At 40.8% G+C, this 12,442-nt stretch overlaps 1 protein-coding gene across 5 annotated transcripts in view; it reads left to right on the top strand.

Annotated features, from left to right (window-relative positions):
• The window catches only part of LOC143646868 (uncharacterized), a 74,108-nt gene that overhangs the window by 55,953 nt on the left and 5,713 nt on the right, over positions 1-12,442 (top strand). Inside the window, exons 2-4 of one of the 5 annotated variants that reach the window (XR_013157690.1) lie at positions 972-1,124; positions 11,550-11,732; positions 12,319-12,375. Coding sequence is in view for 2 of the 5 variants with exons in the window: in XM_077116272.1 (XP_076972387.1) it covers positions 11,711-11,803; positions 12,322-12,375 (147 nt within the window). In the remaining 3 variants the exon portion in view is untranslated. Of the gene's footprint in view, positions 1-971; positions 1,125-11,549; positions 11,804-12,318; positions 12,376-12,442 lie in introns of all 5 variants that reach the window. The other 4 variants (XR_013157688.1, XM_077116272.1, XR_013157689.1 and 1 more) reach the window with 4 other exon arrangements.

Below are 12,442 nucleotides of genomic sequence, written 5' to 3' on the forward strand. Positions count from 1 at the left end.
AAGAGGGGACCATTTTGGAAAAACCTCAGTGCCAACAGAGCCCATACAGCCAGAGGCCTTTAGAGATGCAGAAGAAAAATGCCCCCAGGAAGCTTTATGAAATGAGGAGCGACACCTAGAAAATGCCACTATGTGCCCTCCCAGCTGAGAGAGAAACCCTGAACTTCAGTCCTTTCTTTGGATTTAGGATCTCTTTCTCTGGATGACTTAATTTACACATTTTCACAGCCTTAGAACTGTAAACTTGCAACTTAATGAATTCCCTTTTTAAAAGCCATTCCATTTCTGGTATATTGCATTTCAGCAGCAATTTTTTGATGAATAAGGACTTATTCATCAAAAATCATTGCTAAGCTTCTCCTTCATTCCTTGAAGCTTAAAAGAGTTGACCCAAACAAGAATTTTTAAAGAAAAAAAACTATTTGATAATTACATCAAGGATGTTATTGAATTGCTGGGTCAATCAAACATGATAATGATCATTTTTATGATCTTTAAGAAATATTTTTATGTGGGGAGATTATTAAAGCATTTGTAAGCTTGCTGTGTTTGCATGTTCTCAAGCAGTGGAAAACCACTGCACTTGTCTACTCATTTGTCTGTTCGTAGACTTGCTGAAAACAGCATGACAGCTGAAAACAGCTCAAGATGTTTATCTGCTTTGTTTATCTGTGCTGTTTGCATATTTGTCTGCTTTACTTACCTGTGCCATTTGCATATCTGTGCCATGTGTTTATCTGGAACATCTCCTCTTATGCATGGGAAAATTCCTGCTTTGTTCTTAAAGCTACTTCCTCAAGGCAATGGTGAACCTCCCCTGGTGATTTGAAGCACAGCTTAACTCCAAATGGCCCCTTTACCCATAAATAGCAAACAAAAAATAAACACAAGACTCTGGCTGGAGACAGAGTCTTCCTTGCTTTCTGACTTTGTTTCAAAGTTTCTTTTCTTCCCGTACCAATTCTTCGCAGAATGAAGAATAACTGCCACAAATGGTGCCTTGTGTGAGGAAGCACATGGAGTGAAACTTGAAATATGGGCACGATATCAGGCGTGGAAGATCAGTGTGTGTAGTAGAGGAGACTCTCAGCTGCAGCAGAGAAACTGAAGCTGTTCATCCCAAGGTATCCGACAGCAGCAATCACTGGAGATAGCTGCCCACTTTAGTTAGTGCAAGTGAGGAATTTCCCTTTCACATCCCCTTTTAGCAAGATGGGACAGGGCTTTCCAAGGAATAAAAACACTTCAGAAGTTGTTAAAAGCAGCAGAATGCTCAGTAAAGAAGGGTCAGCTTTTTTTTTTTTATCATTGCTACAAATAATTCTAATTCTAATTCACTGCCCCTTGATCTCTGATAGGGAAACTTTGTATTTAAAAATCTGGGAGCAGATAGGGAAAAATCTTAAAAGAAAATATAAATAAGGACAGAAGGTACCAACCTCAGCTCTAATAACTTGGGGCTCTATAAAAACAGCTTTATGCCCTTTACATACAAATTCCTCTAATTTTCTGCCTATCTCAGAGGAGACTTTACCTCCTCCTCTGTCTCCTCCAACTGCTGTGTTAAATTCAGAGTTAGTGTCCAATAAGTGAATTTCCACTTCCACTCCCTTTTGTGGAAAATGGTGACTGCTGTAAAGAGATGCATAAAGGAGGGTGAAGAATGTGAAGAAGGGCTAGCATTCCCAGTCATAGTAGAAAATGGCAGGGCATGCCATGAGCACTTACCATTCCAATTATATAAAAGAATTAAGTAGAAGCATTAATGAGAATGGACTACAAAATTCATTTACTACAGGAATAATCGAGTCAGTTGAATCCAGCCATCATATGTGCCCATGGGACTGGAAAACTTTAGTACAAGCATTTGTCACTCTGGCCCAATACAGTGTTTGGATATTAGAATATCAAGAAAGTTCAACTCAACAGGCAATCAAAACTTTAAATCGAATATTTCATTGGTACTGAAAAGCTTCGGGGAATAGGACCTTATTTAGAACCTTAAGTCAGGCCCCCCAAAATGAGCTACTTTTTCAGTAATGCTCCCAACTAGTTGTTCGGTTGAGGAAAAATTCCTGAGGGAAAATCAAAGCAAGACTCATTTGCAATATTCAGCAATCTGCAAGAGTCTTATCTTGATTTTGTTAATCGGTTACAGAAGGCTGTAACCCTCCAGATAGACAACCCAGAGGCTAAAACACTACTCTTACAATTAGAATATGAAATGCAAATATCGATTTTCAAAAGGCTATTGGAGCTATAAGAACAGTAGCTCAATCTGTTGAGGAATTTCTTAAAGCCTGCCAGAATGTCAGAACTGAAACTTTTAAGGCTCACACATTAGCTGCTGTGGTAGTTAGGTTCAGATGTCAACTTGGCCAGGTGAAGATGCCTAGTTCTATTGCTGTGGACATGAGCCAATGGCATATGAAGCTCATCTGTTGCTGATTACATCTGCAGTTGGCTAGGAAGCATGCTTGCTGCAATGAATGATGTTTGATTTAATTGTCTGGATGCTTAAATGAGAGAGCTCAATGTAGCACAGCCCAAACCTTTGGAGATGCAGAAAGGAATCACCCCAGGGAAAGTTGTTGGAACCCAGAGACCTGGAGAGAAGACCAGCCGAGATTGCCCTGTGCCTTCCCATGTAAGAAAGAACCTCAGTTGAAAGTTAGCTGCCTTTCCTCTGAAGAACTATATGTTAACTAAATAAATCCCCTTTTATTGAAAGCCAATCCATCTCTGGTGTGTTGCATCCTGGCAGCTTTGGTAGACTAGAACAGCTACTTTACTCAAACCAAAAACCAGGGTATCCTTTAAGCGTTAGAGAGAAGACCATTTTCAAAAAGAGTGTAAACAACGCTTTAAGGGGCAAAAGGTTCCTACTTCAGATTGTTGGAGATGTGGGAAAGGATGTCATTAAACTAATCAGTGTCATTCCAAATTCACTAAGAACAGAAAACTGTGGTCAGAAAATTGGGGGAGGGGTGCCTGCTCCAGTGCCCCAAAAAACCCAAAGAGCCAAGGGCCAACACCCCAGTGGATGTCTCCAATCAGACAGTCATTCTGGACTTAAAACCCAGATGAGTTGGAGATTTACAAGCACCTCTGGATTAAATTTAATCACTACCAAAGAATTACTTTTAAAAGATCCTGAAGCAACTTATATAGCCCCTACAGGGGTATAGGGACCTTTACCCAAAGGGTTATAGGATTAGTTTTAGGAAGGTCAAATTATAATTTGAGGGGAATTAAAGTACTTCCGGGAGTTACAGACTCAAATTATGAAGGGAAAATTAAAGTCTTGTTTCATGCAGCAGGCGTACACATGATTCCACCCGGGACGCATGTCGCTCAGATATTGTTACTGCCTTATTACATACTGAATTCTTCCTCTGAAGAAATATACATTAACTAAATAAATCCCCTTTTATTAAAAGCCAGTCTGTCTCTGGTGTGTTGCATTCTGGCAGCTCGCAAACTAGAACATGTAATGTTGTTTGGCTTCCCTGTCATTCTGTGGAGGCTCATAAAACAAATTTTTCCAGTTCCTATAATCTCACTATTCTCAATTGGGGCCCTTGAGGCCACTTTACCAGCAATAATCAATCTATTTTCTAGCCCATCTAGTAAGTATTACTTGGACTAATGGAGGACTTTCAGGCCCTGTTCTTCGAACTATAATCCATAATTCCACCACCATAATCGACCCATGCCTAACTAAAGTGTGGTGCCTTGGGCTGTCCTTTTTTGATAGGTTATATCTCATGGAAATTATGCTCATATTAAAAATTACATGCTAAACTTAACTCCGAATCATTCTAATCTGTAATATTTTTACTTCTCACACCTTTCTCCTATTATTAACACCTCATAATACTACTTATGCCAATGATACCTTCTATCTCAACACAAGTACGGGATTCTACCCTTTGTCCTCTTTCTCCCATAAATGTTACTCAATTAAACATAACCTCTATATTTATTCTAAGGAGACAAGCACAGCTATGGATACCAGTTAACCTTTCCCTTCCCTGTGAGGGGTCTTCTAGCTTTGCATAACTCAATAAGGCTCTATCAAATATATGACCAAAAGATTTCTTGGTATTTTATTTACCTTTATAATCTCTACCATCATAATTGCTGCCACAGCAACTATAGCTCTTGCTGCACTAGCTTAATCTGTTCAGACTGCTCATACAGTCAATCAAATTATGACCAATATCACTGATGAAGTGATTGTTCAAACCCAAATTAATAATGGGATATTAACCTGACTTGATGTTTTAGAATCATCAATCTTATGGTTAGGCAAAAGACAACAAACTCTTTTTACAAGACAGGAACTGTAATATGATTGGCAACATAGTAAAATATGTATCACCCCATTGCCCTGTAATAAATCACCTTATTCTTGGGAACTAGCAAAATCCCACCTTCAAGGAGCTTCCTCCTCTCATCTTCAAGGAGAGATTGCAATAATAATTGCAATAATAATATATAATTGCAATCTCATCTAGAAAAAGTTATCACAAATTCAGCTACTTACTCAACAAAAAGTCTTTGATACCTTAAATGATAACCTTAATTGGCTTAAATCATTTAATTGGTTTCATGGATTAAATATTCGAATCTAGATCTTATCCACATTTGGTATACTTATAGTTCTTCTATTTCTTTCAGCCCTCAGAATGATTTGTTCTATGATTTCTCATCTCTGCCAGACTGAACAACAGCTAGCAGCCGTAGTTGCAGCTTCACTTTTGCAGTCATTACCATCATCAACATCAACAGCAATAATAAATCAAAAGGGGGGAGATGTGGGGAGGATATGGTTAAAACATTGTAAACTTGCTCTGTGCTTGCACATCCTCAAGCAGTAGAAAACCACTGCGCTTGTCTGCTCACTTGTCTGTTCATAGACTTGATGCTGAAAACAGCTCAAAATGTTTGTCTGCTTTGCTTCTCTGTGCCATTCGCATATCTCTCTGCTTTGCTTATCTGTGCCATTTGCTTATCTAGAACATCTCCTATACATGGAAAAATTCCTTCTTTGTTCTTAAATGAAAGCTACCTCCTTAAGGCAATGGGGGACCTTCCCTTGGTGATTGAAGGATAGCTTAACTCCAAATGGCCCCTTTAACGTGTAAATAGTGAAAAAAAAAACTAGACTCAGGACTCTGGCTGGAGACAGAGTCTTCCTTGCTTTCTTTCTGTCCAGTTTTTTTCTTCTTGTGCTGATTCTTTGCAGGACAAAGAATAACTGCCACATTTTTATATTTTCCATCTTCTAGAGAAACATTTCAAGTGCCTATTCTTTGTGTAAAAACAGAACTCACTTGGATTTGAAATACACACACAAATAAAGCTGGTGTTGGCAATCAAATTTTCCACTTTAATTTAGGTCTTACACACATGGATGGGCCTGACATGCCTGATGATGTTATTCTAACCAGCTTCTGATAAACATTTATTTAGTGTTCTTCACTCTATACAGAATATGAATTCTCACTGATTTCTTAATTGTTCAGTGAAATGAATCATAAATATTCTGTACAAGAGAAAATGGAGTTGATGAATACATAGTTTAGAAAAAGTATCTAGATTGAGACTTCCAACTTGGAAATTGAAGAATACTTACTTAAGTCATATGAATTTGTTCATGAGTAATGCTTTTAACATACACACGCACAAACAAATCAGCACTATCCAGAAAGCAGAGGCTCCCATGTTTTGCTAATATCATATTATGATCGGACTTTTTCTTAGATGTGTAGAGTGATTACTTTGAAAATATTGCTGCTATAGAAAAGCTAGTTACAAAATTCATCAGGAAGGGAAAGAGACTGAATAGCTAAAAGCATCCTTAAAAAAGAAGAATGAAGTGGGAGGAATAATAGTCCTCGATTTTGAAACTTCTTATGAAGCCACAGTGGTCAAAACAGCATGGTACTGGCACAAAGATAGAAATATTGACCAGTGGAATTGAGTCAAGAGTGTAGAAATAGACCACCAAATCTATGGTAAATTGATCTTTGACAAGGCCCCCAAATCCACTGCACTGGGGCAAAATAGCCCTTTCAATAAATGGGCACAGAGGAACTGGATATCAAATCAATAGCCAGAAGAACAAAAGAGAACACTTATCTTACACCCTATACAAATATTAACTCAAATTGGATCAAACATCTAAAACATAAGAACCAATACTATAAAGCTCCTAGAAGAAAATGTTTTGGAAAGATCTTCAAGACTTAGTAATAGCAGGTAGCTTCCTAAACTTTATACCCGAAGCATAAGCCACAAAAGAAAATATATAAATGGAAACTCCTCAATATCAAATGCTGTCTTTGTCAAAGAGATGAAACCACCTTTCTCCCTCTCAAAGAGGGAGAAAATATTTGGAGATCACCTTTTGGATAAAGGTTTGATATCCTGTGTACATAAAGAAATCATACAACTCAACAACAACAACAAAGAACAAGCAACTCTTGTCTCCAATCATTTAGGTGGGTCTTGATTAGTTTCTGAAGTCCTATAAAAGAGGAGACATTTTGGAGAACGGGAGATTCAGAGAGAGCAGAGAATGCTGCAGCAAGCACCACGAAGCAGAGAATCTGCAAGCCAGTGACCTTTGGAGATGAAGGAAAATGCCTCCTGGGGAGTTTCATGAAACAGGAAGCCAGGAGAGAAAGCTAGCAGATGATGCTGTGCTTGTCATGTGCCCTTCCAGCCAAGAGAGAAACCCCGACTGTGTTCACCATGTGCCTTCTCACATGAGAGAGAAACACTGAACTTCATCGGCCTTCTTGAACCAAGATATCTTTTTCTGGATGCCTTTGATTGGGCATTTCTATAAACTTGTTTTAATTGGGACATTTTTTCAGCCTTAGAACTGCAAACTAGCAACTCATTAAATTCCTCTTTTTAAAAGTTGTGCTGGTTTGAAAGGAAGTATGCCCCCCAGAAAAGACATGTTTTAATCAAAATCTCATTTCATAAAGGTAGAATAATCCCCATTCAATACTGTATGTTTGAAACTATAATCAGATCATCTCCCTGGATGATGTGATTTAGTCAAGAGTGCTTGTTAAGCTGGATTAGGTGACGACATGTCTCCACACGTTTGGGTGGGTCTTGATTGGTTTATTGGAGTCCTATAAAAGAGGAAACATTTTGGAGAATGGGAGATTGAGAGAGTACAGAATGCTGCAGCACCATGAAGCAGAGGGTCCACCAGGCAGCAACCTTGGGAGATGAAGAAGGAAAATGCCTCCCTGGGAGCTTCATGAAACCAGAAACCAGGAGAGAAAGCTAGCAGATGATGCTGTGTTCACTGCATACCCTTCCAGCTGAGAGAGAAGCCCTGATTGTGTTCACCATGTGCCCTTCCACTTGAGAGAGAAACTCAACTTCACTGGCCTTCTTGAGCCAAGGTGTCTTTCCCTGGATGCCTTAGATTGGACATTTCTATAGATTTGCTTTAATTGGACATTTTCTTGGCCTTAGAACTGTAAACTAGCAACTTATTAAATTCCCCTTTTTAAAAGCCATTCTGTTTCTCGTATATTCCATTCCGGCAGCTAGCAAACTAGAACAAAAGCCATTCCATTTCTGGTATATTGCATTCCAGCAGCTAGCAAACTAGAATAGTCTTTCTGAATAACCCATGTATCAGGTACTACCAAGGTTCTAACTTACACAGAGAAAAGGAAGAGGCAGTGACACAAAGTTTATCAGTCAATTTAACATAGAAGTGTAGACTATAGTGCAAGAACCAGCATATTCTAGCAACAAAAAAAAGTAGAAATTTGAATGCAGATTTCAAAAACACAGATCACAGCTGTGAACTGGGAAATCCTGAGGGTGAAGTAAGTGCCAGGAGATTTGAGGACCATCATGATTTCCACTCTAGAATAGAGTGCAGGGGATTTGTGACTACATGGAGAAGCTCTCCAGATGTGCACTGAGAATATGATATGATTTTAAAATAATAAGTATCAGTGTCATAAATATAGATTTGACATCATTGAATACCAAAACCTCCTTGAGAGTCATCAGCTCCTGTGTTCCCCAAGGTGGTAGGTATACATAGGCCCATTCTAGAGTTGAGGAACCACCTAGGAGTATACAATGATCTGCCCAAGCCATGCGGCAATTAAAGGCTAATCTTGTATGTGATCCCAGGCCTGTGGTTTATGGGATATCTTGATCTGTATAATATATACCATTCCATCATTCTCCCAGGTCATGCTGAGAATGATGTTAGGATGAAGAAAGTAGGTGTGTGCTTCACAAAAGCTGTTTGTGGCAGGACAGTGTTCATATTAGACATTTCCCTATCTCTTTTTTTCATGAAATCTGATTTTATTTGTGCATCATAAATGCTCTCTCTCTCAAGAGTGACAATTTTTCTGACCTGGAACTCCAGGTCCCTGGACTTACAATAATTAGAGGGTCATCCCTGGGGAATGGACCAGTCTTCTTGTTCCAAGTTTCTATGGTAGGGACTGAGACTTCCCCATAGACCTTCACTGCTGTCTACTTTGGGTCTCTTTCATGCAAATAACATTTATTTTCCAGATTATATTTAAGATTCTAGGGAAATATCTCCATATTCTGTGGTGGATTTTCCAGAAGTCATGCAGGTAGCCCAGAAATCTGGAGATATTCTCCAGCTTAGTCATTAGTTCTCCCTGTAAGTATGTCAGAGATTTCCAAAACAGGTAACTCATGAAGTATCTACTGTTTGTCACTATTGATAATGTTTTCTTTGTTTTGCTAACTGCTGAATGCAATATACCAGAAACAGAATGGATTTTAAAAAGGGGAATTTAATAAGTTGCTAGTTTACAATTCTAAGGCTGAGAAATATCCCAATTAAAACAAGTCTATAGAAATGTCCAATCTTAGGCATCCAGGGACAGATACCTTGGTGAATGTTGGAGAAGCCATAAAATATTGCTGTTGTTGGAGAAGCCATAAAACATTGCTGACATGGCTGCCGTGGCTGATGCAAGGCAACACAAAATGGCTAACCCGAAATCTGCCCTCCACCCTAGCAACAACGGTGACCAATCCCGGTAATCTGCCCTCCAGCCTAGCAACAACGACCACCAATCCCAGCCCGACATGTGTCCCTGCATGCTTCCCAGCCTATATAAGCCTGTGCAGTTCCTGAATAAAGCAGACGCCTTCCATTTTCCTCTGAGGGTTGTCTCCTGAGTCGTGTGCTGTGTGTCTGTGTCTGTGTAAGTGACTCAGAACAGCCGCTTACCCCCAGCCATCAGCTAACCAGCCACCAGCGAGACAACAGGTGAACACAGTCACAGTTCCCTCTCAGCTGGAAGGGCACATGGTGAACGTAGTCATGGCTTCTCTCTCATCTTGTAAGGCATGTGGTGAACATGGTGTCATCTTCTATCTTCTTCTGGCTTCCTTTCATGAAGCTCCCCGGGAGGCATTTTCCTTTTTCATCTCCAAAGATCACTGGCTGATGGACTCTGCTTCTTGTGGCTATGTCATTTGCTCTGCTCTCTCTGAATCTCTCTAAGCCTCTGGATCCCCTCATCTACATTATACCAGGGCAGTTCTGGCATTTCAACCTCAGTTAATGTCGGCCACCTTTTGATCCATGTTTCAACTAACCATCCAAACAAACTTAATACCTTTTCTAACCCCTCGACCTATAACATTGAATGCAGAATCTCTGCTTGGTGGACCCATATTAATAAATTCAGCCTGATCCAGCCTTATATTCCTCCCACCATTATCCCACACCCTTAAAATCCATTGCCACTCATATTCCCCTGATTTCTGTCTATATAAATTGGAAAACTCAGACAGTTCTTTTGGAGTATAACATACCTCCTCATGTGTGATACTTTATACCTCACCTTTAGGGGCCGGTTGTGACTTTAGTCTAATTATAGGTCTGGAAGAAATGAGGAGTGGTGGGAGTGGGTCATGAAAAGAATTAGAAATATCTTCGAAGCCATTTGCTTCAGGGCATTCATTTGCAGTTTCATCTGGTGAAACAGGATTAATCACTCTAGGGCTAATCCCTTCAGGAGGAGGTTGGGTGGCCAACTCCTCAAGGCAGGCTGGAGGTGGGGTGGCTATGTCCTTAGGGCAGACTATTACAGGGTTATCTAGAGAAAACTTGGCATGACCTAGGGTTTCAACCTCACCCCCAACATCATTATCAATCCATATATAAATGTGGAGGTTCAGAAGCAATCAGTCAGGCCCAAGCAGGGAAAGTCCCCACAACATTGGGGCGGAATGTCCCCAAGAGTTAAACAATAACCAATGTTAAGAAACTGAGAGAATGGGATGTGTTTTGGCAACAGCTAACGGCATTTTTCTGCTTCCATGACACACTTGCTAGCAACTGCAAAATCACAACATAATTTCAGCATTTATAAGCACACCTTGAAAACCTCTAGCTACTGCTCTCTGAATCTTCCTTCTTGGAAGTATAGGGGCAGTCACTGGCCGGCTAATAAAGATTCCAAATTGGCTTGCAGTTTTGTATTATGTGGTCTCTCTTTCGGTGTTCCCCACAACATTTGGAGGCCCCAGCGAGATCGTCCATAATGGGACATCTGGTGACCACATGTCCTAGGGACTGCCCCTGGAACTGAGGTCTAGCCTAGGGGAAAGCCTCGGAGAGATGTTCCTCCACCCCAGGCAAGGACCAGGAACCAGGCCGGCTCTACAGGACCCTCTGAAATTATACAAAATCTGGTGGAGTCATCTGTTTCTGGGAACATCACCAGTGAGTACAGGTCTGTTACTGGATCCAGGTCAGGGACCTCTGGAAGGCTGGATGCAGCTTTACTTTCAAGGTCAGGTCCCAGAGCAAGAAGTTGCCCTGGGCTTCTGGTTAGGAATCAATTAAGGATAAGGCTTTTGTGTGTCTTGGTTTAGTTTGTCCCTGCTCTCATTTGTTGGTTTCGTCGCATTCTGTGTTGTTCTATTGCATTCTGTGTCATTCTTGTCATAATTGCCATGGGTCAGTCAAGCTTATCTGTCTATACTCCCCTTCAGTGTTTTTTGAAAAATTTCCAGGAATTTCAGTGGAAGGCCAAAGACTACAGAGCCCCTGTCAATGCCTTCAACTTGAAAACATTCTGCTCATGGGAGTGGTCAATTTTTGGTCCTGGGTGGCCTCCTGAGGGAACCACAGATCTATCTGTGGCTTATAAAGTCCAAAGAACAATTTTTGGTAATCCAGGCCACCCTGACCAAATCCCCTATATACTAATTTGGATTAAAATTTTAACAGAAAAACCCAAGTGGTTATGGTCTTGCCTGGAGTCCCAAAAAGAAAGACCTCCCCCAGAGCCAAAATGGCCCTCTTAATCTCCAATTTTACCCTTGAGGCAGGTTGGCCCTGCCTCAGGGGACGACCACCTACCTTTCATGGTATATATCCCCTTTTCCTCTAGCAATCTATATAATTTTAAAAAAACAGAATCCCTCTTTCTCTGAAAAACCCCAAGGGCTCATCTCCCTCTTGAGACTGTCTTTTTTTTACCCACCAGCCCACCTGGGATGACTGCCAACAGCTCCTCCAGGCCCTTTTCACCTCCGAAGAATGAAACTGAGTCAGGGGAGAGGCGAGGAAGTTAATTCTTGGACCTGATGGACAACCTACTACTGAATCAACCCAATTAGAGGCTGTGTTCCCCTCCACCTGTCCCAGATGGGGCCCAACACTGATAGAGGTAAGGAGGCTCTTGATCGGTATCACCAGACTCTACAAGCAGTGGCCAAGAAGCCGACCAACTTGTCTTGGGTAAGCGAAACCATACAAAAGCCGGACAAATCTCAGGCCGCTTTCCTTGAGCGCCTCCTGGAGACATATCGCTTGTACATCCCTATAGATCTAGAGGCGCCTGAAAATAGGCGAGCTGTAAATATAGCATTTGTCACCCAGTTGGCTGCAGATATAAGAAAAAAAATTACAGAAATTAGAAGAATTTAAGGGTAAAGTGCTGTCTGAACTGATAGAAATTGCCCAAAAGACTTTTAATAACAGAGATGACCCTGGGACCACGCAGTCCAAAAAACAGCCAAAATTTTAGTATCTGCAATGGCTGAACAGGAAAAACAAAAAGGTAAATGGGAAACCGTTAAAAAAGAAAGGGAAACCAAGGAAAAAGTTGGACCTAGGTGCAAACCAATGCACCTACTGCAAAAAAAAAAAAAATTCCAGCCAGTGCAAGATCTCCAAGAGATAAAAAAATTGAAACCATTCACCCCACTGTGCCTAACCCGTATACACTCTTGAGCCTGTTACCTCCCACCCAGCAGATCTACACTGTTCTGGACTTGAAGGATGCCTTCTTTTTGCTTCCCCTGGCCATGGTGAGTCAACCCATCTTTGCTTTTGAATGGACTGACCAAGACGGGGGGGTTCTCTGGACAATTAACC

This window comes from Tamandua tetradactyla, chromosome 9 (genome assembly GCF_023851605.1).
Source record: "Tamandua tetradactyla isolate mTamTet1 chromosome 9, mTamTet1.pri, whole genome shotgun sequence".
Lineage (NCBI taxonomy): Eukaryota > Metazoa > Chordata > Mammalia > Pilosa > Myrmecophagidae > Tamandua > Tamandua tetradactyla.